This window comes from Leishmania major, chromosome 32 (genome assembly GCF_000002725.2).
Source record: "Leishmania major strain Friedlin complete genome, chromosome 32".
Taxonomy (NCBI): Eukaryota; Euglenozoa; class Kinetoplastea; order Trypanosomatida; family Trypanosomatidae; genus Leishmania; species Leishmania major.
This window is the reverse complement of record NC_007273.2, coordinates 149,374-176,739: the sequence shown is the minus strand read 5'-3', so window position 1 is coordinate 176,739 and position 27,366 is coordinate 149,374. Positions and strand designations below refer to the sequence as shown.

The window sequence follows — 27,366 nt, the reverse complement described above, 5'->3', positions numbered from 1 at the left end:
GAAAATCAGTGAAAATGGCCGAGAGATCGTGGTGTCCATCCCTTCATGCAGAGCCGAGTGTCTCAGGCTGGCCATTCTCTAAAAAGGCAGGCGTCGGAGCGCACAGTGAGCATGCCGCCGTCGACGTTTTTTCAGCTCAGTGGGGTGCCTCTGTCGCCGCAAACAACAGTGTCTCAGCAACTCAGGTGGCCGGGGAGCTGACTGCTTCTTTCCAGCGCCGATTCCACCGATTCGATGCAGCTATTGTTTGCTCCAAGGCGAACCGCTTCTTGTGGCCTCCGCACTTTGGTGTTGCTACGCCGTGCAACGAAGATTGCGTGCTGACGGGGCGTGTGGCTGTGTGTCTCGATATATTGGCGATGGGGCAAACGCCCATCAATGCAGCGGAGCTTGCGATACCATCCGACGGCATCGACGCTTTTTTGTCCCTCATGGCGCGCCGCTCTGCTGAAAGTAATGGGAGTTTCGCATCTGATTCAGTAACGAAGCTGGTCGCGTTGCCGTCCGCTGACACTGTTGCATCGCTGACTGAGATTATCGGGTCCCTCATGAGCAGCAAGGGAGTGATGGAGCGGCTGAGGGGGCTTGTTGTGTGCGGAGCGTCGGCCGCGACTGCGGATGATGTCCTCGCTGAATTTCTCAGCTCTGCGACAAAGCTGGAGGAGTTGTGCTTAGTCAACTGCGCGCTTGAAAATACCGTCACCGCGCTGATGGAGGCTGTGAAGAATACGGAGATGAAACGCTTAGGTCTCGAGCGGAGCGACCTCGGGATCGGCTCTTCAAATTCGGCCAGTGAGGGCCTCACCACCTCTTTCTGCGAGGCTTTGAAGGTGAACAAGTTTCTTACGTCGCTAAACCTCTCTAACACAAACTTGGACACAACGTTTGTTGTTGCCCTCATTGACGCCCTCCTGGAGTCTGACACAAAGCTGTTGCCTGAAGACTTGGGCGAGGACGCCGAGGAGGTCCTAGGGTGGTCCCTTGAGGGGCGGCTCGATAAAGCCGCGTTCGTTAGTGGTGGCGATCGAGATGATAGCAACGCTTCTCTGATTGACGACGAGACTGTCGGCGACGATGATGATGCTACTCCATCACCGGATGCTAGCGAGAGCGACGCAGGCGAGGACGACGCGGACGACAAGGATAGTGGCGACGAGGAGGCAGATGGCGACGCCGAAGACGAGGAAGGATCCGAGGAAGAGGAGGAAGAGGAGGAAGAGGAAGAGGCTGCCCACGAGGCCAAGGCTAGGAGGCTACGTGAGCGGCAAGAAAAAGAGGAGTGGCAGCTCCAGCAGAAGCGCATTCGGCACGAGCTAAAGGTGCTTCTCCAGAGTGAGTTGTGGGAGCGTAGCGATCTCGCTCACGAATACTATCAAGGGTTGCAGGACATAGTTGCCATCAACAGCGCCCCAATCGCCAATCGTCGAGCCGCTGAGAGGCAGCAGAAAAAGGAGGCGTACTGCAGTCGCCGTAGTGGCTGGTCACGACTGGAGACACTGATACTGCGTGGCAACCAGGTCGGCGACCGTGGGTGCAAGAAGCTTGCTTGTCTGCTGCGAGACGAAGTACCGCTGTCAGAGGAGGAGGTGGTGCAGCGTCAGGAAGCGATCGATGCCATGCGGGGCAGCTTTGGGGAGAGGCTGGGCGCCGCCCGCAGTGTTGTCGAGAGAGGGGAGAAGAGGGCGTGGCGAGAGCTGCTGCGGAAGGCGCAAAGGGAATCCCCGGACTTCGCCATCGAGCGCCGCACGAGCATTTCCGCTGCGTTATCGGACCTGGACGAGGAGGATGAGTATGCCAAGGAGGCGCCTCCGGTGTTGCTCACGAATGTGGAGCGGTCTCCTAGCAGCAGCAGTGTCGAGGAGAGCCCAGCGTCGGACGGCGACGGTGATACCGAAGCTTCTAGTGGCTTCAACCCTGAGGAGCAAAGGGAATGGCAGGAGTGGGTCGCGCAAGCGCTGCCGCACATGCCTGTTGCTCTCACGAAGAAGGGCATGAACACAATTCGTGCCATCGATTTGGGTAGCTGCGGCATCAGCCGAAAAGGAGTGCAGACGCTGGCAGAGGTTCTCAAAACGAACAAGGTCCTAGAGACGCTGTGCTTGCGCCACAACCCGATCGGCTCCAGCGCACCGGCGAAGAAGCACGCTCAGCCGGAGGACGGCCTGACGATATTTCCGGAATTTGCTGAGTTTGCCGAAATGCTGTCCGTGAATGGCGCTGTTTGTCACCTGGACATGGGCTACTGTCACCTGTCCCCCGATGATGTGCGAGCGGTAGCCGAGGCACTGCGCCACAACACGTCCATGGTTACCCTGAGTCTGGAGGGGAACCAGCTCGGCGTCGACGAAGGGTATCAGCAGCAGACGTACGCGCACTCGTACATTTACGAGCTGTGGATGACTGCGGCGCGACCGGGCAGTGCGCTGCGCAACCTCAACATGGACCACAACCACATCGCCACCTGTCTGTGGCAGGAGGAGGTGGCGGCGCTGGCCGCTTTATGTGGCCAGCTCACCTCACTCTCGCTCTCTCACGTAGGCTTACGACTTCGCCACCTCGAGGCCTGGTCTGAGGCACTGCTTCCAGAAGACCCGTCTTACAGCCCGACCGTGCGGGTCCTGCACTTGGCTCACAACGAGCTCGCCACCGAGGCGGATGGTGCGGCGCTGGGATTGCTCTTGCGACACTTCACGGCACTCGAGGAGCTGTCAGTGGAGGAGCATCCCCTGCTCGGATCGAGTGGGGTGGCTGCTGCGCTGGAATACCTGCCAGCCACAATGCGGCGGCTCAACTGCACCGCGACTGGCTTGACCACTCCCTGTGTTGGCGCCGCGCAGAACCCGGTGTTACCGGTCGCGGTGGTGAAGCAGCTCACGTGTTTGCTGCTTGGTGACGTCGAGGCACCGACGGTGATGGCGCTGGGTGAGTGGGTGACTTTTATGAAAAGGGCTGCACCACGTCAGCTGCAGTTCCTCTCCCTGTGGGCCCGTGGAATGGTAGGCAGGGAGGCCGATGTTATGCCACTCCAACTCGAGTTGGCACAGACGTGCCCATCACTGCTGCACATGGACAGCGGCTTTCAGCCGGAGTTTCACGCTTCCACTTTCGCTAGCAACTGCTTCGAACAGATGGAGCAGCTTCTTTTTCTCCGGCGCATGCGATGTGCCGCAGAGCAGAGCAAGGTTTAGCGCGGTGGCTACCACAGTGACGCTGCGTTCATGACCGTGACATGGTGGAGCGCGCGTCACCAGCATTATGTACAGTAATGTTCAGTCTTTTCTTTCTCTTTCATAGGCTTGATGAAGGACTTTTTTTGTCTGGAATACCTGGTGGGACAAAGGAGAGAGAAACAGCGGCATACGTGCGCGCGCCGATACACGCACACGCATGCACAGCCACATACGCACATCCACGTGCGTTTGCTTTGCTTCGTATATATCTATATATCTATATACAGATATATATACTTCGTCCCCTTTTTCCCCTTTGACGCAGCAGCAAGATCAACTGCAAAAGGAAAGCAAAGGGTTGCCGGACTGACACGCGCATCACGGCAAACACGCAGACATGCGCGCGTGCGCCACATCTTTCATATGGAGCCTCGTTTGAGGTGATTGTGCCCACCAGCTCTCTGCGCACCGTGTTAGGGTATATACCCCTCAACTGGCACACAAGCGGGCAAGCGAAGAGCGGCACGAGGCTCATCACAACCTCTGATTTGTGTGAGGCTTTGACAGTGGAGCGATTTTCTGCCGCTCATGTTGCCACATTGCCTTTGCTTCCATTGCGCCCGCCCACTGTTTTTTTTTTCCTGCTGCTACTCCCGTTCCCTGAAATACCTCGCTCTATCCCTCTCTTTCTCGGCTCCGCTCTCGTCTCTCTTTGTGGCTGGGGCTCTCACAAGCAGCGCTCACAGCGGCGCAGATCACCGCAAAAGCAACAGGAAAGAGCAACCGAAAAAAAACAAAACCCAACAATTGTGCTCAACAAGGCCCGCTAAAGACGGACCTCAGCTCAGAGATCGGATACACAGGAGCCGCCTTCCTCATTCTTTATCAAGTGCAGCCTTTTGGCTCTGTGCAGAGCAGAGCTAGCTTTTCAAGTTAGCCCCGTGTCGGCTATCTAAACGAGTCATCATGGCTGTTAAGTGCACGCACGTGACCCTGAGCAATGGGGTACAGGTGCCACAGCTCGGCATCGGCACGTGGGAGGCGAAGGATGGCAATGAAGTCGTGAACATCAAGTGGGCTGTCAACGCTGGCTACCGCCATGTTGACACTGCGCACTACTACAAGAACGAGAAGGGCGTTGGCCAGGGCATTAGCGAATGCGGCGTGCCGCGCTCTGATATCTTCGTCACGACGAAGCTGTGGAACTACGACCACGGCTACGAAAGTGCCCTCGCTGCCTTCGAGCAGAGTCGCCAAGCGCTTGGGGTGGAGTACGTGGATTTGTACCTCATCCACTGGCCGGGCCCCAATCGCTCGTATATCGAGACGTGGCGTGCCTTCGAGAAGTTGTATGAGATGAAGAAGGTGCGTGCGATCGGCGTGTCCAACTTTGAGCCGCACCACCTTGATGACCTGCTGGCGAACTGCACGGTGCCACCGATGGTGAACCAGGTAGAGATGCACCCTCACTTCCAGCAAAAGGCGCTCCGCGCGTACTGCGCCGAGAAGAACATTGCCGTGACGGCATGGCGCCCTCTTGGCAAGGGTGCCCTGCTGACAGAGCCTCAGCTCGTGGAGCTGGCGGAAAAGCACAAGAGGTCTGCAGCTCAGGTCATCATTCGCTGGCTCATCCAACTCGGCGTCATTGCCATCCCCAAGTCCAGCCACGAGGAGCGCATCAAACAGAACTTCGACGTTTTCGACTTTGAGCTTTCACCCGAGGACATGCGGAGAATCGAGTCCATGGACAGGAATTCGCGTATCGGGTCTAGCCCCGAGACCTTCTTCCCAACCGAGCGCAAGTAAAGTGGAGGTCGTCGATACTCTTTCCCCTGGCGCGCGTCCTCGCTGTTGGTGTGGCCGGCGTAGATGAGTGTGCAGGTGACGCTGTGCGTGTGCGTTTGTTTGAGGTGGACTACGCACCTTCATCGCACGCTAATCGAGAGGTCGTTTTCTTTCTTCCCTCCCTCTTCTCTGCTTTCTTTCTGCTGTCCGCCTTCGAAGCTCCCCTTGTGCTTCCCCTACTTTACCAATCCGCAGCGCCTACTGATCTGAAATGGAGATGAGTGGGTGGGTGGGCGGGGGGCGAGAAAGCAGACAAACTCGGGAGACCGGCGCCAGTGTCGGCGTCGGAACGCTCGTCTTTTGGCCCGCCCTGCTCCGCGCTTTCTCATTGGGGCTCAAGAAAGCGTAAACGACACGCCTCTGCGCCTTTTCGTCTTCAAGTGCACGCACGCGCGCGCACACACACACACACACACACGCACACGCACGCACGCACACAATGGGGCCTGGAGATGAACTACTGTGGCGGCAACGGCAACGAAACGTGAGACAAAAGAAGGAAAGGAGGTGCATTGCATGGCCCCCATTGGCGGCCAGAGTCTTCCACTTGCCGGTTGGTGTTTTCCTCGCTGTGGGTGTATATCGAAAAGGTACGCACACACACACACACACACACACACACACACACACACACACACACGGAGTGAGAACGCCTTTCCTGTGGAGGCATCCCGCTATTCTTCTGTTGCCTTTTTCTTCCCTCTCCTGCCACGCTAATACCCGGGCAGGAGGCGCTTGATGCGGGAGAACAGGAACTCTCGCTTCGGCATTATCATCTTTTTTTGTTTCGTTTTGACCCTCCTCCTCCGTCTGACGCCAGGCCGGCGTTCCCCAGAACCGCGCTACACGGTGCGGCATGCGACGCTAAAAGCTACTTGGCGGCCACCGTGCGACACCAGCGTACGGATGTTGAGCTCACAAGACGGGAACCGGCGATGCTTGCCCAGTTGCGCGCGTGCAGGTGTCCGCACTGTTGGTTCCTGCAGTGGCGGGTGACTGGAGGTGACCGCATGGGGTGCCGATGGTGTGCTGCCTACTACACCGCTGGCACCGTGGGGGTACCCCTGCACCTCCTGGTGGCATGAACGGAACTGCCAGATGGGGGGACAGCGAGCCACCCGGGCAGCAGCGTTGCCCTGAGGCAGGCCCCGGCACCGAAAACGCGAGCCCCGCGCGCACGCGCTGCGAATGACCGCTGGTACGGTGTGTCCCGCCCAAGCAAGGCATGGAGCGGTGAGCAGGGCGCGGGCGATGGTGGAGAGGGGCGCGCAGAGATGCACAGTGATGAGCCCCAAAGTGCATGTGTGCGGAACGTGCGGCATCTCCTGCATCGGACCGGGTGGGCTGATGTGGCGCAGACGCCGGAAGCATGAGGGGACCACTCCGGGCTGCATCGCCGAGTCCCCCAGACTCCGATGTGGAGAGTCGCCGCACCACATTGAGGAACGCCGCGGCCTGAGGCGACGGAGGGAGAAGCATGGCACACAGGCAGGGTGTGCAGGGGGTCTCCGAGACAAGTAAATCTGAAAAGGGCTCACATGAAGTGAAGTTGAAACTGCTCCTGGTTCGTCCCATTTCCTACTGACCGTCTTATCGATGGATCTTTGCAGGAAAGAGGTAAGGTGTACGGATTTCAGGGTGATAAGGCGAGCCCTTACCATGCATTTTATCCTTTTTTCCCTTCTCGTAGTGGAGAGGAAGAATACGCGATAATGAGCTCAGAGGAGCTTATCATGAAGGGCCGCGCAGGGGAGGTGGGGAGCTGCTTTTTTTATTTTCGTTGCTCTCGTGTCTCTTCCCCTTCCCTGTGCATCCTCTGGGGTGCGCACCCTTGTGCGGCGCACGTGTTGTAATCTGCATGCAGCTATTGCCTTCTGGACTCTCGTTTCACTCTCCTCCCCGCTACTTACCCCTTCTTTGCGTCTCTATCGTGTGCCGCCCAAACGTGTTTACTTTCATGTTTGGCACGCAAATCGGCTCATGTACACACACACACACACACATCACCACCACCACAGCTAGTTCCAAATGGCTGACGCTCGACCTGCTGAGAACCCCGGTGTGGAGGCGCCCCGCGCCGAACGCAACTTCGGCCGAGGCCGTGGCGGACGCGGTGGCCGTGGCCGTGGCCGCGGTGGCCCGGGTGAGGAGAAAGAGTGGGTCCCGTGCACCAAGCTGGGTCGCCTCGTGAAGGCGCAGAAGGTCACCTCTCTGGAAGAGATCTTCCTCTTCTCGATGCCCATCAAGGAGCACCAGATCGTCGACACCCTCATCGCTGAGGGCCAGCTGCACGACGAGATGATGAAGATCTACCCCGTGCAGAAGGCCACATCGGCCGGCCAGCGCACCCGCTTCAAGGCATTCAACGTCGTCGGCGACTGTGACGGCCACATCGGCATCGGTGCCCGCGTCGGCAAGGAGGTGTCGCTGGCGATTCGCGCCTCAATGATTGCGGCCAAGCTCAACATCGTGCCGGTGCGCCGCGGCTACTGGGGCAACAAAATTGGTGAGCCACACACGATTCCGATGAAGGTGACAGGCAAGTGCGGTTCCGTCGCGGTCCGTCTCGTGCCCGCGCCCCGCGGTACCGGCATTGTCGCGGCCCCCGTGCCCAAGAAGATCCTCGAGTTTGCCGGTGTCGAGGACGTGTACACGAGCTCCCGTGGCAAAACCCGCACGCACGGCAACCTGATCATGGCCACGTTCTACGCCCTGCGCAAGACCTACGGCTTCCTCACGCCCGACCTCTGGGCGGACACGGAGCCCAGCCGCGATCCGACCGACGAGCATGCTGAGCTGCTTGCCGAGATGACCACCGCGTAAGCCGCACACGGTCCATCTCGCGGATGCCAGATGGACTCTGTCAGAGACTTTTCTGTTTTGTTCTTGTCCCTTGTGCTTTGCAGCGTTGGCCCCGCCCTTTTTCTTTCCTCCTGGAGAGAAAGGGAGAGCCCATTGCTTTTCTTTCCGTTATCATTTCTTTTAAAGACACAACTGGAGCAACTATGTGGTGAGCGGCGCCGATGCGGCTGGCAGGTATGCGGGGTGCGCGCGTGCTGTGGCTCACTTTATACAGCACGTGCTGCCACTGCAGGCGAGGGGCTAAGGAGTGAGGGAGGCCGTTGCCTCTTTCCTCTCTTCGGGAGAGGTGTGCGCTGCCGTGAGGTGTGGGGCCCTTTGGTGCATCTTGTGTACGAAGCGGGCATGCGCGTTTATGTTCGCACTACATCCCCTTCTCTTCCCCTGCCTTCGAGCGCACCGGCTAGGCTACAGCTGGCCTCACCACCATCGCATGAAAAAGGAAAAAAAAGCATTCTCTGGGCATGTGATGGCACCCCCCTGCATCGTGTCAACTTCTCCTTTTGCACTCCCCCTCCTTTTCACGATCCTTTCTGCGCCTCACACTCGTCACGCTACATCCATGGACGGGCGGCGTGTTTTCCGCGGGAGCCGATGCCGTGTTTTTCGTGTCTGCTTGGCAAACACACATACCCAGGTACCTTCATGACACGGCACCTTTTGCACCGACGCACCACCACCACAAGAAGGAGCTCCCGCGCTAGAAAGGCCTGAGAGACTGCCCCTGAAGGCACTCACACACCGAACAATATTCCATGACCACGCCCTCTCTTCTTGCATAGTTCTTGTGCACAAACGTCCCCCCCTCCTCCCCCTCCTCCTCAACACGTCCACACCGACTCTCCAAACTGCAGCACCCAACACCAACGACCACGCCAGCACCACAACGCAGAGGTAGAGAAAGGGGGAAAACGAAACGTAAGCTTAACACGCTATCCACGAGCAACAGCACCACAGGCAAACAGGGAGAGCGACGGAGAGCCTGATTGAGGGTACATAATAGCACATCTCTCCCTCACACTCTCACGCAACCATACACTACCACTCCTTGAGGTCACAGACACTGTCTGTCCTTTCGTCCGTAGGAAAGAGGGAGTGGTGCCAACGAAAACGAAAATGCGATGTGTACCGCGTTTACGCTGCGTGCGGAGTGCGGTGGTCTTGTCGTCCTTGCTATGGGGGCAGCGCTGGAGCTCCACATCAAATTCTACTCCAGGGGAGTACGGAGAGTCGGCAGCAGCGTCTGGTTCCACGGTGCTGCCCGGTGTCGATCTTGCCCGTCGCGCCGTCAGCCCAAACCAGGAGTTCCCGGCCACGTGGAGCGAGGACGAACCGCTCTCCCCCTCCAACCCGCGTGTGTGCTGGCGGGAGCACTATTCACTAGACGCTCAGAAGCCGTACTACCAAAACATCAAAACAATGGAGGTGACGTGGGTCATACCAGAGGGCTTTGTGACGCGCTTTCCTCGCCTCTACGCATCTAACGGCTACCACGTGGACGCAACGGGGGCGGTTTTCCGGACTTCCACAGCTTCCGAACCCCCCGCGGACGGAACCGTTGGCACTACGGTTGCAAAGAAGGCAGGTGTGAAGGCGGTGTCACTTAAGCAGCGACTGGCAGCCTACGGTGCAGGCGGGCTCTTGTGGTACCTCATAGTGCACAACATATCCCTGGCGTGCGTCTTCACCTGCCTCTACGTCTTCCGCATTGACCTGATTGCCCTTGCACGCTCCTATGGCTTCGATGTGAAGCGCTCAGACGAGGTTGCGGTGAACGAGAGCAAGCGTCCGCCGTTCTGGAAGACGTTTGTTCTTTCCATTGTCCTTAACAAGATACTAGTGCCGCTGCACCTCTTCCTCACAGTCACCTCGGCCCCCCTTCTAGTCCACCGTCTCGAGCCCATCGCGACGTCATTATTTCCCACAATAAAGGCCTTTGCCAGGAGCCTCGTCGGCAGAGGCGCCGCAGCAGGGACGACCGCCAAGGTTTAGCCCACGAGGTAGCTGTCTTGTGCAGCTGTGTTGCGTCCCTACTTCACACACCGCGGCATCATCGTGCGTACCAGTATGTGCACTGCTTCTTTTTCCTTTGTCGATTATTGTTGTACTGGTCACACACTGCAATACGGACCGCCATGAGGCAAGCACACGTGGCAGTATCCTGATTTGTGGCTGTCCTCTTTTTCTCAGTAGGGTTGCGGGGCGCGTTCTATGGCGAGTCCTGGGTGCGGTGCGTGTGCCACGTGGGCGCAGGTGGTGTCTCTGTACAGCGGAGGTTAAAAAGACGCAGGCGAGGGGGGGGGCGAAGGAGAGCACCGCTTTGTGCGAGAAGCTGTCTTTCAGTGTTTCACTTCACTCACTGCTCTGAATCCCAATGAACGCGCAGGACCTCCTTCCCTCTTTGCCGACAGAGATGCACACACGTTAACCTCTCCTGCCGCATGACAGCACCGAGTGCTCTTCTCTAATGATCACGTCACACGCGAGGAGAGCAGGCGTAGCCAACTGGCGCAAAAACAATAACAAACACACAAGTCAGCGGAATGTGGTGCAGCACTTGAGAGAGCGACGCTGCTCAGGACGGCTTTTCATATATCCCCTCGGCCCTTCGTATTCCGAGCACTTCCAGTCGCATTCAAGTGAGGGGGCAGTCATCTTTTTGTATCTTGCGGTCTCTTGCACGCCCTGCTGACGGGGGGGGGAGGAGACCTCGATGCGTGATATCACAGATTCCAGTGCCCCACTCCCTCTGGTGAAGCCGGGCAGCCCCCCTTCTTCCCCCTTCTCAGCTGCCAGCGCACTACTACCTCTGGTGGTGACAGGGTCAAGCACCTACGACATGGGGAGAGGGCTAGTGCGATTAATCGCCGCTGATGTCGGCGCCCGGGTCCTGGGTGGCGTTACTTTAGGGTGACCGGCGACACTGAGCACATCTGCGCCATCCATATAATGCGCAAAGTGTCAGCGTGACTGGAACGCACCTCACGCGCCCCTGGCTGCCTGCTGGTGGGGGTCCGGGTCACCCCGCGGCGGGATGCACCAGGTGGCCACCGGCATGATGGGAGTGGCTGTGAGGCGACCTTCGGAGCGGCGGGTGGGTGGAGCTTGAGGCAGTATCCGTACTGCGATGGCTGAGTCGGCGCATTGCCGTAACACGTGTCTACTGCGGCGCGCCACGCGATGGGCCTGGAACAGGCCGGGTGGGGTGGTGCTGAACCCATGCTCTATGACAGAATGATCACCGTGAATCGAAGTAAAAAGAGGTCTCTTGCGTGTGCATGACTGTTGTCTCGATTTTCGAATGCGCAGCGGCGCGCTTGCCGGCTCGGCTCCCTTCTGCCGTCCCCGTGCGTAGCCGCTGAGTACGGGGATTGGGCTCCAGTACCCGATGGAGATTAACCTACTGAGCCAGCTGTTTTGCTTCCCACCCTCTCTCTCTCGCACCGCTCTCCTGCACACCTCTTTGTCAATTTACCTCTCTCTGCGGTGCATTCACAACGCCCGATCCTCCCGTGCAATGTCTTTGCTGTGCGCGTGCCTTTGGACGACTCTCCTCACCCCATTTTCCTCATACCTTTCTGCACCTCTATCCCTGTACGCATACTGGACTTCGTAGAAACCTACTTCTCTTTTAGCCATGACACACTATTCCCGAAAGCCGCAGGTGTCGTCGAAGAGCGCCAAGGCGAAGGTTAGCGACCTCCGCTGCCACTACAAGAACACCTTCGAGACGGCGAATGTGATCAACGGCATGCCGCTTCGCAAGGCTCAGCAGCTGTACCGCCAGGTGCTCGCCAAGACCCGCTGCATCCCGTTCAAGCGCTACAATGGCAAGATCGGCCGCACCGCTCAGGCGAAGGAATGGGGCCAGACCAAGGGCCGCTGGCCGCGCAAGTCCGTCGTGGCGATGATGTCGCTGCTCAAGAACGCCGAGGCCAACGCCATCGAGAAGGGTCTCGACCCCAACCAGATGGTCATCAAGCACGTGCAGGTGGACCAGGCTGCCCGCATGCGCCGCCGCACGTACCGTGCCCACGGTCGCATCACGCCGTACATGTGCAGCCCCTGCCACGTGCAGCTGTTCATGTCGGAGAAGAAGGAGCGCGTCCCGGCCCCGAAGAGCACCCCCAAGAAGTAAGCGCACGGTGACGTACGGAAAGCGACTCGGGTAGAGCCTTCAGGGGTGGCGATGCTGCTATGCAGAGATGAGCGGATGGAGGTGCGAGACACACATGTTCGCGTGGGCAGCTTCATACGACCGAGAGACATGTGAGCGAGCCAGTAACTCGCGTCCCTGAGCAGCATCGGTGAACATTTTCTCTCCCTTTCTTCCGTCTCTTTCTTCGGTGTGCTTCTTCCTGAGTTGTGTCTGCGTGTTTTGCCTCTCTGCCTCGCCTTCACTGCTGGGCTGGATGCCGCATCACCTCCGCCATCCCGGTGGCTACTTGCCGCGTTCAGTTCTTCCGCCCCTTCCCCCCCTCCACCTCCCACCACACGTGCATCGAGCTCAACCGGGAAGAGGTTTCTTTGCTTTTCATTTTTCTTCGTTCGGTGTGCTTTCACGAGCTAAAGACGGCAAAGCGAAACAAACAAACGTGAAGACGGGGAAGACACGGGTATGCGGACACTAGCGCAACTGCATGACGCAGCGGCTAAACTACCCGCCTCTCTTCCCCACTTGTCTTTGTTGAGCGCGTCCTGTGCTCATTTGCGTGCTGGCGCCTTCCGCGCCACTGCACTTCAGAGTGAGGTCTGTGTCACCCGCGGGAGCCGGAGCCCCGCCGCTCTCGTCCTACACCGCGCTTTGGCTGACCGTCGTTGTGTCGATCCGCCCTCTTGCCTGAGTTTCAGCCTCGTTCGCTCTGAAAGGGCAAGATGAACGACACAAACGCAGGAGTGTGAGGAATGCGGCGACCAGAGCGAGGAGGAGGGAGGGGTTCCCTTGGCGCAACAGGCTGATCCCCTTGCTGTGTGCCGCGTTGTGCTACCTCTTCCCACCTTCCCTTGCATCTCCATCCCATCTTCCCAATCTCTTCACATTGCAGCGACTTCCACCCTTTGTGTTGTCTGGCACTGTTGCGCTTCGCCCTGAAGCCAAGCTCGACAGCTTCCCACGCTGCGTCGCGTAGACCACCCCCGTCCTCACCCGCAGCAAAACGCCTGTTTGGAGCTCGTTTGTGTACGTGCGCTTCTGCATCCTTGCGTGCCCCACTTTGGGCGGTGTGCTATGCGTGTGCACACTTTCCTTGTCAAGTTCATCTGTGTTCCCGGGCCACCGTCTTTATTTGTAGTTTATTGGGTTGCTGCGGAACACCAACCATGAGCACTACCGATTCACCGCCAGCGGTCCATCCGCCGGTAGTTGATCGCTTGCGCATCGCTGTCCGTGAGCGACCGGCATCTGATGAGGAGGCGCCCTTGACACAGGTGCTAATCCGTGCCGATCAAGACAAACTCATCGCCTTCGCCCCAAACGCCGCGGATGGACTTATGTACGACTTTGACTACTTCTACCCGCAAAACGCGCGCCAGGCTGACGTTTTTTGCACGATTGGTCTCGAGATGGTCGACTTGGTGATGGGCGGGCTCAGCGCCAACTGTATTGTCATGGGCTACGCGGAGACAGGTAAGACACACACGCTCTTTGGCAGCCCGAACGAGTCTGGGCTCATCCAAGACACCGTGCGAGAACTCTTCCGGCGACTGGAGGCGCAGAGGCACACGCACGAGTACAGTGTCGGCTTCTCGTACTGGGAGATGAACTGCAACAGCGTCCTTGACAATCTCGCAGAGGACGAAGCATCGCTTGCTGACGGTAATGCTGCAGCGAGCAGCACTGCACGCAACCACGCTGTCTATCGCGATGGCTTTAGCCGCCTGTACCTCTCGCACATGACGGAGGTACCAGTGAAGGACTTTGCCGCCTTCGAGACGCTGCTGGGCCAAGGTAACGAGCGTCGTGTGCGGCGCGGCTACGCTCGACAGTTCCGCTGGCACGGCTTTGTGCAGCTCTCTCTCATGACTTTTGACAAGCACACTGGTGAGAAGTGCGTGCTGCGTCGCATGACGTTTGTGCATACGAAGGGCTCGGAGAGAGTCGGCGCTAACAGGGCACCAAAGCAGATTCTGCGGGAGGGGAGCCAGGTGAATGTGAGTAGCACGCTGCTGAACGCGGCAGTGATACATTCGCTCGAGTACCGCGCCAAGCGGGCTGACCAATACCGCACCCAGGCGCAGCTTCACCGCCTGATTCAACGAAGCGAGTCGTTCTTTATGGAGTGTCGCTACACTCAAGTCATGTCGCAGCTCATGTGCGGGCACGAGGCATGCTTCGTCGTTGGCTGCGTGGACCCCCTGTCGTACAGTGAAACGACTGAGACGCTAGAGAACTTGCAGCTGTATCGCAACCTGTTAGCGGCCTGCGTGCCGGTGGTGACGCTGTCGGAGCGCGGACGACTGCTGCGGCAGCTGCGCGCCATGGAGACGGCGATGGGCGGGGATGAGATGCTTCAGTTCATCTACTTTGGCACCTCTGGCCGTCCCCGCACGGAGCAGGAGGAGGCTTTACTCGCCTTGCGCGGTAAGTTGGAAATGTGGGGTATGAACAACGCATGCGAGGCGCAGGGGAGTGGTCTTCTGAAGGACGCGGCAACGCCCTGCGGCATCGACGCCGAGGGTCGCAGCACCCGCAAAGTTGTCTTCCTAAACGCCGCCAAGACGGCCACCTACGAAGGACAGTGGAAGGGCGCCGTGTTTGACGGCTTCGGGGAGCACATCCAGGCCAACTTCAAGTACCGCGGCGAGTTCCGCAACGGCAGGCGTGAGGGACACGGTACCCTTTTCCTGCGCGATACCAAAGAGAGCCCGTATCGCCGCGTGTACGAAGGCGAGTGGCTTGGTGGGCAGCGCGATGGTCGTGGCACGCAGTGGGGCAGCGACGGGGAGGTCTACGAGGGTGACTTCGCCGCGAATGAACGGCAAGGGCTGGGGAAGCTGTACCTCGCAAACGGGGACGTGATCGAGGGCAACTTCAGCTACAACAAGTGCGAGGGCTGGGCAGTGCTACGGCAGACGAACGGTGACTGGTTCGAGGGGTATTGGATGAACGGCGAACGCGAGGGCCCCGGTGTGTGGCACTACGTGAGCCGCCAGCGGTGTCTGCGCGGCGAGTGGCATCACAACAAAGCGGTGCTGGGCACCATGGAAGACGACGCGGACAAGATCGACGATAGCACCGGCCCTTTCATTCCTCGACTAGGGCTGCTGAACAGCGAGGATATTCTTGCACAGCAGCGAAAGCGACTTATAGAGAAGCGCCGCTTGGATTTTTCGGCTGCCGGCAAGACGTGGGTAGACTACGCCGCGATGGACAACAGGTGCACCGTGCCGATGGCCGCTACAGGGACACCGATGACTACCAGCGAGCATGCGGCTCCTGCTGACAGTCATACCGTCTATGGGCTGGAGATTGAGTAGAGAAGGGGGGGGGGCGGTAGAGTGGTCCTGACTAACGACGCGCCGCAGCCGAAGCTGCCTTCGATTCTCTCTAGCCTCCCCTCCTGCTCTTGCGTGTGTGTGCTGTTATGGGTAAGGAGATGAGGGATGTACTCTGGCACAGTGGGTTGATGTAAGCAGCTCTGCTTCATGTACATTAGGCGAGGTGTCAAACCTCTTTCTGTTCCGTTTTCTTTTGTGGCTGCGTTTCCGCGCGTTCGGTCTGCGCGTGCGCGCACCATCTGTGCATCGCCCAACACGAGAGCAGCATCCTGCCTCCACACGAAAAAGGAAGAAGTTCCGAAAGAGAGAGGAGGGCAGAGCCACCGTGGGCTCTTTGCTTCGGTGTACTGCGCTACCTCTCTTGTGACAGCCTACTGGGCCAGCGTGAAGCCCGAGGCGCAGAAACCTGTCACCACAGCGTGCCTCATACGTGTGTGGATGTCTTTGAGCACAGCTCCAGCTCTGATTTAGCTTTCGCCCTCGGAGCTACGGTGACAACAAGCAAAGCCTCTCCAACATGCACCAAAACAAAGAAATGGGGCCTCTTGTGCATTTGGTGGGGGCATCCAGACGCGCATTCGCGTCGTGCCACTCGCCTTTTGTGCGCGGCTCTGCGTTCACTCTGCATGGTCCTCGCTCCCCACCCACAGTTTGCACCCATTCTTCTACTCCTCTTTGTGTGCCATCGTCATTTCTTGCACTGCGTCTCCTTTTCCTTCGCCCTTGTGCGTGCGTCTCTGCGACTGTCTGTGCGTATCGCTTTCCATGCTAGCCTAGCACATCACGGTAGTGCAGCGGCGCACAGATCGTGGCGCGGAAAAACGAAAACACGAGCGTGCGTTGCAGTGGCGTATCTTCTCGACTTCGCTGTGTATCGCCTTTTCCCTCTGCAAACAATGGAGTCTCTGTCCCGGCTAGCCTACGGACCGTCGCCACCGCCGACAGACGCCAAGGGACAGTCACGAGGCCGCAACACGGGCAAAAAGCAGCGCTTTTCTCCTCCGTCCTCGGCGCGTGCGGATGCTGCCCACGCCGCCACCGCACCGCATCGTAAGCGAGAGGCAAAGCGTCTCGTGGAGGAGTACTGGCAGTCGGTCTGGCATTCCTACCATGAGCCGCCGTTGTACCACACCTACTCGGATCGCTACGGCGGTTCCAAAGGGATCCCTTACGCTTCACGGAAAGCTGCGCAGGGCGCCGGCGCCGCTGGCTCTGGCGCGGCGGCCTACAGCGCGAGCGTACCAGACTGCTTGACCAAAGCAGACACCGCCTTCGGCAACGGACAGCTGGCAGAGGCGAAGGCGCAGCTTCAACACGCTCTTACAGTGCTTCAGAACGCCGCTGAGCCGCGCGGCTTGTTGAACGTGGTGGCTCTGACTCAGTTCCGCGGCGACTGTGCCGAGGACGCGCAGCGGTCGTTCTGGCTGGCAGAGGTGCTCCGGAGGATGGGAACCTTGGAGCTCATCCACGGACACTGCGCAGAGGCGCGTGAGTTGTTCAATGGAAGCATCGCCGCTGGTCCACTCAACCTAGACAGCTACCTTCTGCGTGCCTCCTGCTGCGAGGCGCTCCGCTGCTTTGCCGAGGCGTACGAGGACTACTCCAAGTACATGAAAATGACGGAGCCGTCGATGGAGGTGCTGGCGCACAGCGGCAAGTGCGCCGCCGAGGCAGGTCTGTGGGAGAAGGCACGAGAGCAGCTGGGACGTCTGCTCGAGTTGTCGGAAGAGGTGCTCGCTAGTACAGCTGCAACGCAGCAGCAGGTGGTAGACGCTACACGCACTCTAAACACCCACCGGATGTTCTCTTCTCTGCCACCCCTCACGAGCGCAGCGTGGGCTGCCGGCTCCCTCACCCAGAACACGGGCACCGGCGCCCCTTCAAGTCTCGAGCTGCTTCGCAGCGCATGCGCCTTCTACGTTACTCATGCGTACTTTTACCTTGGCTATGTTGCCGAGGCTGAAGCGGCTTCGACGACATCGGTGACGTCTGCGGAGGCGGCCGCATTGCGTCGTAAGGCCTCATCGTACTACAGCGTAGCGGTGCGCAACGCAGACTACGTGCACTCTTACGAGGACAGCGTAAGAAGGTCGATGGCGGCCGGCGACTACGCGCTTGCTCGCCACTTGATGCGGTACCTTCAGAGGATGAAACCCGACCGCGCCGGCTACTTCCTCGACGCCGCACGCGCGTGCCGCGCAGAGGGTGATATTCAAGGAGAGCTTCGAGCGCTTTCTGCAGCACTGGACCGCCAGCAGACCATCACCGAGCGACGCTCCACTCTCTTCGCCCGCGGCGCTGTGTACGCGGACCAACTGCACGACTGGTCGCGTGCTATCCGTGACTTCACTCTGCTCATTGCTATTCCCTCGGTGTGGCAGCCGGTGGTAGAGGCTGACGGCGTGGCGGCCGTGGTGGACTGGTTCACGCCGCTGGCGCTAGTGCGACGCGCCGCGGCGTACCGTCACCGCCAAAAGGAAAGTAGCCGCTCTAGCTTGCTGCAGCACGAAGATGAGGAGGCGGCACTCTCTGACTACGCCGCATTTCTCGATGCGCTCGCCGAGATGACCGCGAACACCGGGTGCGACACGGCCGACGTGCCGGAGCTGTGCCAGCCGCCCCACGTCGTAGCAGCTCTTCTAGTACTTGCTAACGGGGCCTATCACCGCCATCAGTATTCCAATGCGGTGCACTTTTTCTGTCGCGCCATCGCTCTTGGGTGGCATCCCGAGTCCTGCATGCCCGCGCTTCTTCCAGCAACTGAACGACTGGCGGATCAGCTGTACACGTCGATGGCGCATCACGTCATGACTATATATCCGCCCGGCGATGACATGTTCCGTGTGCCGTACGAGGCACGCCAGGCTACGACGCTGTCGATCACTAGCTCTATCGTGGCGTCCGCCGAGGCTCGAAGGGCCATGAAATCGAATGAGCGCGGCAACGCTGGCGGCAACCGCGTCCCGAGCGCTGAGAGCGAGCGCAGCGGGTTTGCGTGCCCGCCACTACTGTACCTGATGGTGGATCAGCGCTATCAGCAGCTGCGTGCGCTCGAGCCCACGTTCTTCGCCGCTATCGAGGACGAGTTCTTGGATGCGTGGGAGCCGTATCGCGCCGAGGTGGAGCGACTCAAAGACGAGGCCCTCTCCACCCGCTCAGGCAGGCGTGGAAAGCGATGAGACTGGCGCCAAAGCCACTGGGGTAGGTGTTGCAGTGCCGGGGTGTTTCGGGGAGGAACGCTCGGGCTTGGGAGCATGTGTGGCGCGATTCACGACACCCAAGAAGACCACGTACTCCGTCTACTCGTGTTATACCACCTCCACTCCGTCTCCTGCGTGATGTACATTAGCTAGTAGGGGGAGCTGCGAGACACGTCTTTCTGTGTGTTGGGCACCGCAGTGAAGGATGCGGCTGCTCATTTTTCCCCTTTTTTTGCCTCTGTGCTACAGCAAGCAACGCAGCAACCCCCTCCTTTCCTTCTTCTCTGCAGTGACACTTGTCAGTGTGCGCGTGCGTCTCTCTCTCTCTCTCTCTCTCTTTCGGCTTGCGTGGAGCGCAGGAGGGACACAGACAAGGCATCGCGCAGGAAAGCGAAAGAGAAGAGGGAAGAGGTAGCGTGTGCACGACTCACCAAATCTAAGGTGCCGAAGAACAAAGAGCGAAAGACGCGCGTATGGAAGGGCATCTCTCTGTGCGTGTGTGCGTGCATGTGGTGTCTACCACACAGAGAAGTATAGCAGGGATGGGGGAGGAAAAGCCGAAGGGAGAACGTAAGATGCCCGTGTGCTCTTTGCAGCACCGGCATCGTCTGCGCTGCTGCCGCACGTTTAGGGGCATACGTGGCCGTTTCCCTTCTCTCTCTTGTGCCTCTCGGAGGCAGCTCAGCGCCTCTCTCCATCACATTTCCATGGCGTCTACAGGGAAGGCGGGTACCAGTTGGAGGGCTATCGGGTCTTTCCTCTCCTCTTTTTCTCGGTATGCCTCTGGCAACAACGTCCCTACTCGCTTTCCCCCTCACCCCTCCCACACATGCATACAAACCTACATAACTATGCGCGCAGACGCCCAATCGCGACGTTCACATTTGTTTGTACTTTCCCCTGCCTCGGTAAGTCAAGTCCTTTTATTTTCGCTGTTTTCTTTACTTTTTCGTTTTCTCTCTGTCTGCGCAAGACCCGATCCATCTTCCTCCTCGGCAGGCAGTCCTACACCCCACCTACCCCCTGCCCCACGTTCTCTCTACCACTACCTCTCCTTTCTGCGCTCTGATCCTACACGTTTGCTAAGCACGAATCATGTATAAGAATCAGGCGCAACCTCAGCTGCAGCCGCAGCCGCAGCCGCAGTCGCAGCCGCAGCCACAGGAACCCTCTGCTATCGCTGGTGCGATGGGCGGCTACGGCAGCTATCAGCAGCAGAACCGCCAGTACGGCGGCGGCAACCGCGGCTTCAACGATGCCCAAGGCACCTACGGAGGCGGCTTCAATCGCAACGGCGGCGGTGGCGGCTTCCGCGGCGGCTTTGGCGGCTTTGGCGGTGGCGCGCGAGGCCCGGTGCGCGAGCTCGTCGGCAACAATCACTATCACCGCGAAGAGAAGTCCGAGGAGGAGATCTTCAAGGAGCACACTCCGGGTATCAACTTCGACCAATACGAGGCGATTAAGGTGTCCATCACTCCAAATGACGTGGAGCCGGCGGAGTCGTTTGCCACGATGGCGCTCGCCCCGGCGCTGGCGGAGAACGTGAACCGCTGCCGCTACCAGAAGCCAACCCCGGTACAGAAGTACGGCATCCCGTGTGTGCTGAACGGCAGCGATCTGATGGCATGTGCCCAGACCGGCTCCGGTAAGACTGCCGCTTACCTCATCCCGGCCATCAACTTCATGCTGGTCAACAACCTCAACCGCGCCAAGCCCACGAACAGCCAGGCCGCCCCGTCCGCGCTGGTGCTGTCGCCGACGCGCGAGCTGTCCATTCAGATTTACGAGGAGGGCCGCAAGTTCACGTACCGCACCGGTTTTCGTTGCGTTGTCGTGTACGGCGGGGCGGACCCGCGCCACCAGATCCACGAGCTGACCCGCGGCTGTGGTTTGCTGGTGGCGACGCCGGGCCGTCTGTCTGACATGTTCACCCGCGGCTACACCCGCTACTCGGACGTCCGCTTCCTCGTACTCGATGAGGCTGACCGCATGCTCGATATGGGCTTTGAGCCGCAGATTCGCGCGATCGTCCAGGGCCCGGACAGCGACATGCCACCGCCGGGTGAGCGCCAGACGCTGCTGTACTCAGCCACCTTCCCGAAGGAGATTCAGCAGATGGCCCGTGAGTTCCTGTACCACCACCACTTCCTGCAGGTTGGTCGTGTGGGCTCGACCACCGAGAACATCACCCAGGATGTGCGCTGGGTCGAAGACATGGACAAGCGCGGCTGCCTGCTGGAGGTTCTAAAGGAGCACCAGGGTGAGCGCGTCCTCGTGTTCGTGGAGAAGAAGCGCGACGCCGACTACCTGGAGCGCTACCTGCGTCAGAGCCGCATCCCCTGCTCCTCCATCCACGGCGACCGCGTGCAGCGCGAGCGTGAGGAGGCTCTCGACATCTTCAAGAGTGGTGTGTGCCGCGTGCTGGTTGCAACCGACGTCGCCTCGCGTGGTCTGGATATCCCCAACGTCGCGGTGGTGGTCCAGTACGACCTGCCCAGCAACATCGATGACTATGTGCACCGCATCGGCCGTACGGGTCGTGCCGGCAAGCGCGGTACAGCAATCTCCTTCTTCAACGATAAGAACCGCAATATCGTCGATGACCTGATTCCGCTCCTGCGCGAAACGAACCAAACGGTGCTGCCGGAGGTGCAGGCACTGGCCAAGAAGCCCAACGTGCAGAACCAGCCTCGCGGTCGCGGCCGTGGTGGCTTCCGCAGTGGTGGCTTCGGCGGCGGTTTCGGTGGCGGCTATGGTGGTGGCTACGGCGGTCGCGGCGGATACCGCGGTGGCGGCGGCTTTGGTGGCGGCTACGGCGGCGGCTACGGTGGTGGCTACGGCGGCAACAACGGCGGCTACCGTCCCCGCGGTGGCTACGGCGGTGGCTACGGCGGTGGCTACGGCGGTGACCGCAACATGCGATCTGACGTCTTTGGTCAGTAGATGGAGTAGTAGAACTCCGTGTAGCTCTGATGAGGGCGGCGTAAGGCAGGAGGGAACACGTTCACAGGCGAGAGAAATGGCGCTGTGCAGTCCCGTTTGCTCGCACGGCACCGCTACCACTTCTCTTCCCTCTATCTCCCGCGTATCTTCTTCATGCAACAAAGAGCCACACCAGTGGACTTCGTCTTCTCGTCGATTATGCCTCCTTCTCCCCCCCCCTGTGAGGTGCCTCCCCTCTCTCTTCCTCAGCGAGGCAAGCGCGGCGCGCTGGCTTGAGAAGGGGATGACGTGAGCAGGAGGAAGGAAGAGAGGACGGGGCGGCTGGCTGTAAAGATACATCTGTGTCGGTGGCGCTGATGCTGGCAGCGATAAAAAAAGAAAGAACGAGAGTGAAATAGCGAGGAGGCAGCGCCGCAGATATTCCAGTATGTGTGCTACTCAAACGCAGCCGTGCACCTCTCTCTGTCTGGGGTGCACCAGAGCACGCACGCTCACACACACTTTTCTCTCTCTGTCTTTCATGTTCGTGATGGTCCACGCCGAATTGCCTGCAGAGCGAGAGAGGGAGGGAGAGAGACGTGAATGAGAGATTCCAGCGTGAAACGGCGAGAACAGGAGAGAACGAAAAGTTGAGACAGGGAGAGCTAGACACACACACGCAAAAAAACAAAATGACGCTAAATGCCGAAGGACGCAACATTTTCTTTTGATTGTGAGAGAGAGAACGCGAAGCGGGCAGGAGGGAGCACGCTTCGCTGTCGTCGCGAAGAGGAGGTGAGTGGGGTGGGGTGTGGGGGAGGGTGAGGAAGCAAGCGGATGCAAGGCCGATAAAGCGGAAAGTCGTGTTGCTTCTTCTCCATCTGATTCCTCGTCTGACGGTGGTGCTTATGCTCTTCCTCTCCTCCCCTCCCTCACCCTCTTTTCTGTTAACTGTGGTTGGCTTGAGCTACTCGATGAACAGCATCGTATTTGATTCGCTATATGCATCGCTCTGTTTTCTCTTTTCATCGGAGGAAGACCCGCTGCACCTCACAAGACGCCTCTTATCTCCCTATGCTTGACTGTTGTGACGGGTGCTGCAACCGTTCTCATAAGAGGCTGTAAAGCGCGCATGAAGGACAGGACGACTTGTACACGAAAGCAGAGGGAAACGGGGGAACGCCGTCAATGAACGCCATGAAAATTGATGAAGCGGAGGGAGCAATGCAGCAAAAGAAAGCCAAAGAGGGGCACTCCAAATAAAAGAAAAAAAGAACGAAGGTGGATTCGCAAACTCACGCTGAAGCGAGTAGAGTCTCTAGAGAGATCGCTTTACCTCTGTGATGCGGCGATGATTGCGTGTTTGTTGTCTCGTCGCCGCATGACAGCCCTCTGCATCACTCTCGAGCGAACTTGTGTGTTTGTTTTTCTCTCTCTCTGCGTGCTCTCTTCGTCTCTTTTTCTTTTGTTCTTCTAGTTTGTTGTTCAGTTCGTCCCTCCACCCCTGCACAACGGCCGTGGTGTGGTGTGTGTGTGGGTGTCTCTCTTTTTCTTTCTTACTCCCTCCGTTCACCTCTCTCACTCCCCGTTTCTCTCCTTTTTTTGTTCTTCTTAACGTTCCCCAAGTGCGCTCCTCCATGTGTGGGCCCTTTTATCATTGTTATATCCTCATATCTCTCCTCATTTGCGTCAAGCCTTGCGCGCAGCTTCACACACATACATATTCGGCATGTGCGTGCGTGTTTGTGTAGTATTCCTTCTTTGTGGCTCATGATCATCCCTTTTTACACTCCGGTTCTCATCGTCTCTTCTCTCTCTTTCTCTCTCTCCCGCTATCTTTGTCTTTTCTTGATTTTCCAGTGGTTGTGTGGCTTCTCTGCGTGTGTGTGCGTTTGTGTGGTTGGACGTGCGCGTTCTCCAATGCGCCCTCACCTTCCTTTTGTCTTTTCTCGGGAACCGCGTGACCTTTTCGTTTTGTTCGTCTTCTGTGTCCTTCCACGACGATTATCACCCAAAATGGTTGCCGGCCCCCTTCCCTCCCTCCCTCCCCTCGTTTTCGCGTCTTCTTTCTCGTTTCGCTTCACGCATTTTCTTTTTCGGTCTCTCCGTTGCTCCTCCTCCATTCCCCACTGTGGCGTTTTTCCATCGCCCCCCCCCCCCGTCAGGCACAGACACACGCTCTCGTGTATGTGTAGGTGTGTGTTGTAGCGCGCTGCTTGCGAGAAGAAACGAAGCAGAGGACGAGTGAGAGAGAATGTGTGAAGTAGGACTTCTGAAAGAGAGAGCAGAATAAGGACACACTCACGCATATATTGGTGCGAGTACAGCAGGTGCGATGCCGAGATTACAGTGACCATTCGTGTACTCTTCCGCCTCTTTTTGTTTTGCCGTCGGTTATGCGCACCGGCTCTTCAATCCCGTGTGTGCAGGGCAGGAAAAAAACGAAAGGGCCTAGTGGCAAGGGCGTTGATGTGAGGGGATTGGTGGCGGTGGGGTGGTGAAGTGTTTGTGAGACCGACGACCAGAGAGACGCCGCGAAGGAGGCAGCCAGGGGAAACGCGAGCAAAGGAAAAGTCAAATGAAGAGGGGCGCCGAGGTGACCGATCGTATCAAGATGAAAGCACCCCATTATATGCCGATCGGCACGCTCGCAAACACACACACACACGCACACACACACACACTTACGCGTGAAGCCTCTGCGTCTCTTTCTCGCTTTAGGTCCTCTTTTTCACTTGCAACCTCCTCCGCCTGCCTCACGCCTTGGACTCTCCTCGATGACAGCGCCTTCTTTTCTGTTTTTCCTTGCTCCTCCCTTTGTGTGTTTGTGTGTGTGGTGGTCTCTCTTGTTCTGGCTCTCTGCATCTCTCTCCCTTCCCTCTACCTCCTAGTGGACGTCTGTAGGAAGGAGCAACGAAGCGAAAAAAAAGAAAGAAAAGCAGTAAAGGAAATGAAGTCACCCAAACAAGCGATGCGCTCTCTCTCAGGCACCCACACACCCACCCGCTCTCACGCATCACAAGAGAACCTGGAAAGCCCCTTCCTCCCCCCCTCTCCCTTTCCCTCTCCCCTCCCTCGAGAGGGAAACAAAGAAAAGATAGCAAAAGATAGTGATGTATACATGATGAGGCACAAAGATGAAATAAATCCTCCAATGCCCCCTCCCCTCCTTCCCTGTGTGTCTCTCTCTCTCTGTGTGTGTGTGTGTGTGTGCGTGTTTTCTTGCTTTTCTCCGTTGCTGTGGTTCCTCTTTTGTTTACATTTTATGTTCTTGCTTGTTTGCTCTTCTCAGCCTTCGCTTCACTGTTTTTGTGGTTTGGTGGCGGGGCGCTCTCTCTGACTTTTCGTTGTGTTGTCTTTACGGTGTTTCTCTTTCGTCTTTTTCTTTTCTCTCTCTTTCTTTTGGCGTGCGTGCGTAAGTCGACATCCCAGCGTATACTTGTGTCACTCACTTGAACCCTGTTCGACCCCATCTTCCCTTTGTTCCCCTCTACTCCTTGACTACCTTCGTTGCCACCACCACCTTTTTTTTTAGCTATGGAGTGAAGAGGGGTGTTTTATCGCCTCCGTCGCACTCTCATTTTCGTTCCTTTCTGTGTTGTTCGCATGTATTGTGTGCCCCTTTTTTTGTTGTCTCGTTTCACCATTTTCCTGTGCCTTTTCTTTCCCTTCCTCGTTTGATTGCTTCACCAGTCTTCTTGAGCTTTTTCGTCCGTGTTTGTTTGGTTTCCTTCTACTTTCTGCGCTCTTCGGTTTTGGTTACAGCGTGTTCGTGTGTGCGTGTGTGTGTGTACGTAATCTTGCGTGTGCTCGTGTATATGAGTGGGTCCGTGCACACATACATACATATATATATATATGTGTGCGTGGTGCGTGTGTGTGTGTGTGTATCACTGTCATTTATTCCCCTGCTTGTTTTTTTTTTGTTCTTTCACCGTTCCCCGCAGCCCCCTCTCTCACTAACTCACTCCTCTCTTCCGTCTGCAGATTTGCTGAGCGCACACTGTGCATGTTCTTTAGTGACCTGCTGTGCTTGTCACGTTGTTGCTGTGCGTGCGTTTCTGTGGGTCTGGGTGATGATTGCTTCTTTACTCACCGCCCCTGCTCTGGTTTCTTGTCACATCAAAAGACGTACTTGCTTGCGCACCCCATCTCTGCGTGTATTTCGAGCTCTAACCATCACGCAGCTTGCACGCCTTCGTCAGCTAGCCTTTACATCTCTAAGTGTTTGGTTCCTTTCTCTATTGGGTGACTGCATCATGCGCGCTGCACTGTCATTGCTGGAAGCACGAGCGCGTTGTGTAGCGGCGCACCTTCACTGCGAGAGAGAGAGAGAGAGAGAGAGAGAGAGAGAGAGAGAGACAACATCGCTCTTACTGTGGAGGCGCTGCAGCTGACGCGATTTGCACTGCAAGTGGCGGGGCAAGTGAGGACGTCGAGAGGTTCTGTGGCGTGTGTGTGTGTGCGTGTCTATGCGTTTTTTTTCTCTCCTCTTCTGGCGTGTGCACCGCTCTGTGTGTCTTTCTATGCTCCAGCGCGTCGCGCCTCACCGTTCGTTCAATGTTGCTGTTTCTTCGGAGCGTACGGCAAACACACACGAAGAAGAGTGGAGTATCCAATGGCGCACGCCCACACACTCACGCGTACACGAAATCACCCGGCGTGACACGCACGACAGGTCTGCATAGACAGCGTTTTTTTTTTTCTCTCGTGCTCGAGAGAGAGAGAGAGGGCCACTTTGATGTCTAGCGAAGAAAGAGGTCTTTGAAAGACGCATTTTCTCTTTATCGCTCTTCATCCGTTTCAGCGCTTGTCGAGGTGCGAGCCAGCGTACACATCCTCCGAAGAGAAGGAAGTGGGCACAGCAGCAACTGTAAACACGCATGCGCGCGGGGATATGCATACAATGCACACACGCACACCGACGTGAGATTTCTTGCTCTGCCTTTTTCAGCGCGTATAGCATTGCGGGGAACCGATTGGATCGATACGGAACCACCCACGTCACATTTTCTATGTTTCCTTCCATAGCTGATTGCTGACGCTGCTCTTGGCCGCCTCGGCGCATGCTTATGTGTGTGTGTACTTGCTTTCCGCAATTTTCAGGCTGAAGGTCACAAAATACGCCCACGTACACTTGCGCAGACACATCTTCACCGACGCTCTCCGCAACCCGAGAGGGGCACCCACAATACTACGTACTTCATATTATTATTCTTGTCGCATACATACACGCTCTGGGACAAGCGCTTTTTTTTTGCAAGCCACCACGGAACTCTTTCGCTCAGGCACGGCGAAGCACACACACACACACACACACACACATGCACACACACATGCACACACACATGCACACACACACACACACACACATACTAAAAGGCTCCTTCTCTTTTTCTTTTTTTTTTCGCGCTCCATCTCTTCGTTTGCGTCTCGGCATACGACCTCTTTCGTTGAAGGGCACCTACTAGCACAAGAGGAGCAGGAAAGAGTTTGAGTGATGGTGGGGACGGGTCTGGTGCACATTTGAAAAAAAAAGAGCAGGGAACCCAACGAGAATGAATGCACCCACGGGCGAAAGAAAAAAGGCTCCTCCTCAAAGAAAAAAAGGAAGGGTGAACAGCATCGAAAACTCGTCGAGCACACGTGCGCGCTCTGTCTCTCTGTCTCTGTCTTTTTTCTTCTTCACAAGATGACTCAGATTCGGATGAGCGCCACCATCGGCTCCAGGCTGCTCGCTGTTTCCCCGAACTTTTTTTCGTTGCTCGTCTCTGTAATGAAGCACTCCGAGGCACTGTGGGGCGAACAAAAAGTAAAAGACAGCCACTACAAGATCACCCTTCGTTCGAAGTTCTTCTATGCTGCACAGGCAT

General features: G+C 57.7%; 8 protein-coding genes across 8 annotated transcripts; all 8 read left to right on the top strand.

The window, feature by feature from the left end:
- Nucleotides 1-548: 548 nt before the first annotated feature.
- Nucleotides 549-3,188, top strand: LMJF_32_0470 (conserved hypothetical protein; the record flags this gene model as incomplete). The annotated part of the gene is made up of 1 exon (XM_001685308.1): nt 549-3,188. One exon carries the CDS (start codon nt 549-551, stop codon nt 3,186-3,188), a length of 2,640 nt encoding a protein of 879 aa, XP_001685360.1.
- Nucleotides 3,189-4,136: 948 nt separating this feature from the next.
- On the top strand, nt 4,137-4,976 carry LMJF_32_0460 (putative prostaglandin f synthase; the record flags this gene model as incomplete). The annotated part of the gene is made up of 1 exon (XM_001685307.1): nt 4,137-4,976. One exon carries the CDS (start codon nt 4,137-4,139, stop codon nt 4,974-4,976), a length of 840 nt encoding a protein of 279 aa, XP_001685359.1.
- Nucleotides 4,977-7,043: 2,067 nt separating this feature from the next.
- LMJF_32_0450 (40S ribosomal protein S2) lies at nt 7,044-7,838 on the top strand (the record flags this gene model as incomplete). The annotated part of the gene is made up of 1 exon (XM_001685306.1): nt 7,044-7,838. One exon carries the CDS (start codon nt 7,044-7,046, stop codon nt 7,836-7,838), a length of 795 nt encoding a protein of 264 aa, XP_001685358.1.
- A 1,152-nt stretch (nt 7,839-8,990) lies between these two features.
- On the top strand, nt 8,991-9,866 carry LMJF_32_0440 (conserved hypothetical protein; the record flags this gene model as incomplete). The annotated part of the gene is made up of 1 exon (XM_001685305.1): nt 8,991-9,866. One exon carries the CDS (start codon nt 8,991-8,993, stop codon nt 9,864-9,866), a length of 876 nt encoding a protein of 291 aa, XP_001685357.1.
- A 1,645-nt stretch (nt 9,867-11,511) lies between these two features.
- LMJF_32_0430 (putative 60S ribosomal protein L17) lies at nt 11,512-12,012 on the top strand (the record flags this gene model as incomplete). Its single annotated transcript, XM_001685304.1, has 1 exon — nt 11,512-12,012. The coding sequence occupies one exon, from the start codon at nt 11,512-11,514 to the stop codon at nt 12,010-12,012; it is 501 nt and encodes a 166-aa protein (XP_001685356.1).
- Nucleotides 12,013-13,193: 1,181 nt separating this feature from the next.
- On the top strand, nt 13,194-15,350 carry LMJF_32_0420 (conserved hypothetical protein; the record flags this gene model as incomplete). Its single annotated transcript, XM_001685303.1, has 1 exon — nt 13,194-15,350. The coding sequence occupies one exon, from the start codon at nt 13,194-13,196 to the stop codon at nt 15,348-15,350; it is 2,157 nt and encodes a 718-aa protein (XP_001685355.1).
- A 917-nt stretch (nt 15,351-16,267) lies between these two features.
- On the top strand, nt 16,268-18,550 carry LMJF_32_0410 (conserved hypothetical protein; the record flags this gene model as incomplete). The annotated part of the gene is made up of 1 exon (XM_001685302.1): nt 16,268-18,550. The coding sequence occupies one exon, from the start codon at nt 16,268-16,270 to the stop codon at nt 18,548-18,550; it is 2,283 nt and encodes a 760-aa protein (XP_001685354.1).
- A 1,116-nt stretch (nt 18,551-19,666) lies between these two features.
- Nucleotides 19,667-21,514, top strand: LMJF_32_0400 (putative ATP-dependent RNA helicase; the record flags this gene model as incomplete). Its single annotated transcript, XM_001685301.2, has 1 exon — nt 19,667-21,514. One exon carries the CDS (start codon nt 19,667-19,669, stop codon nt 21,512-21,514), a length of 1,848 nt encoding a protein of 615 aa, XP_001685353.2.
- Nucleotides 21,515-27,366: the final 5,852 nt, after the last annotated feature.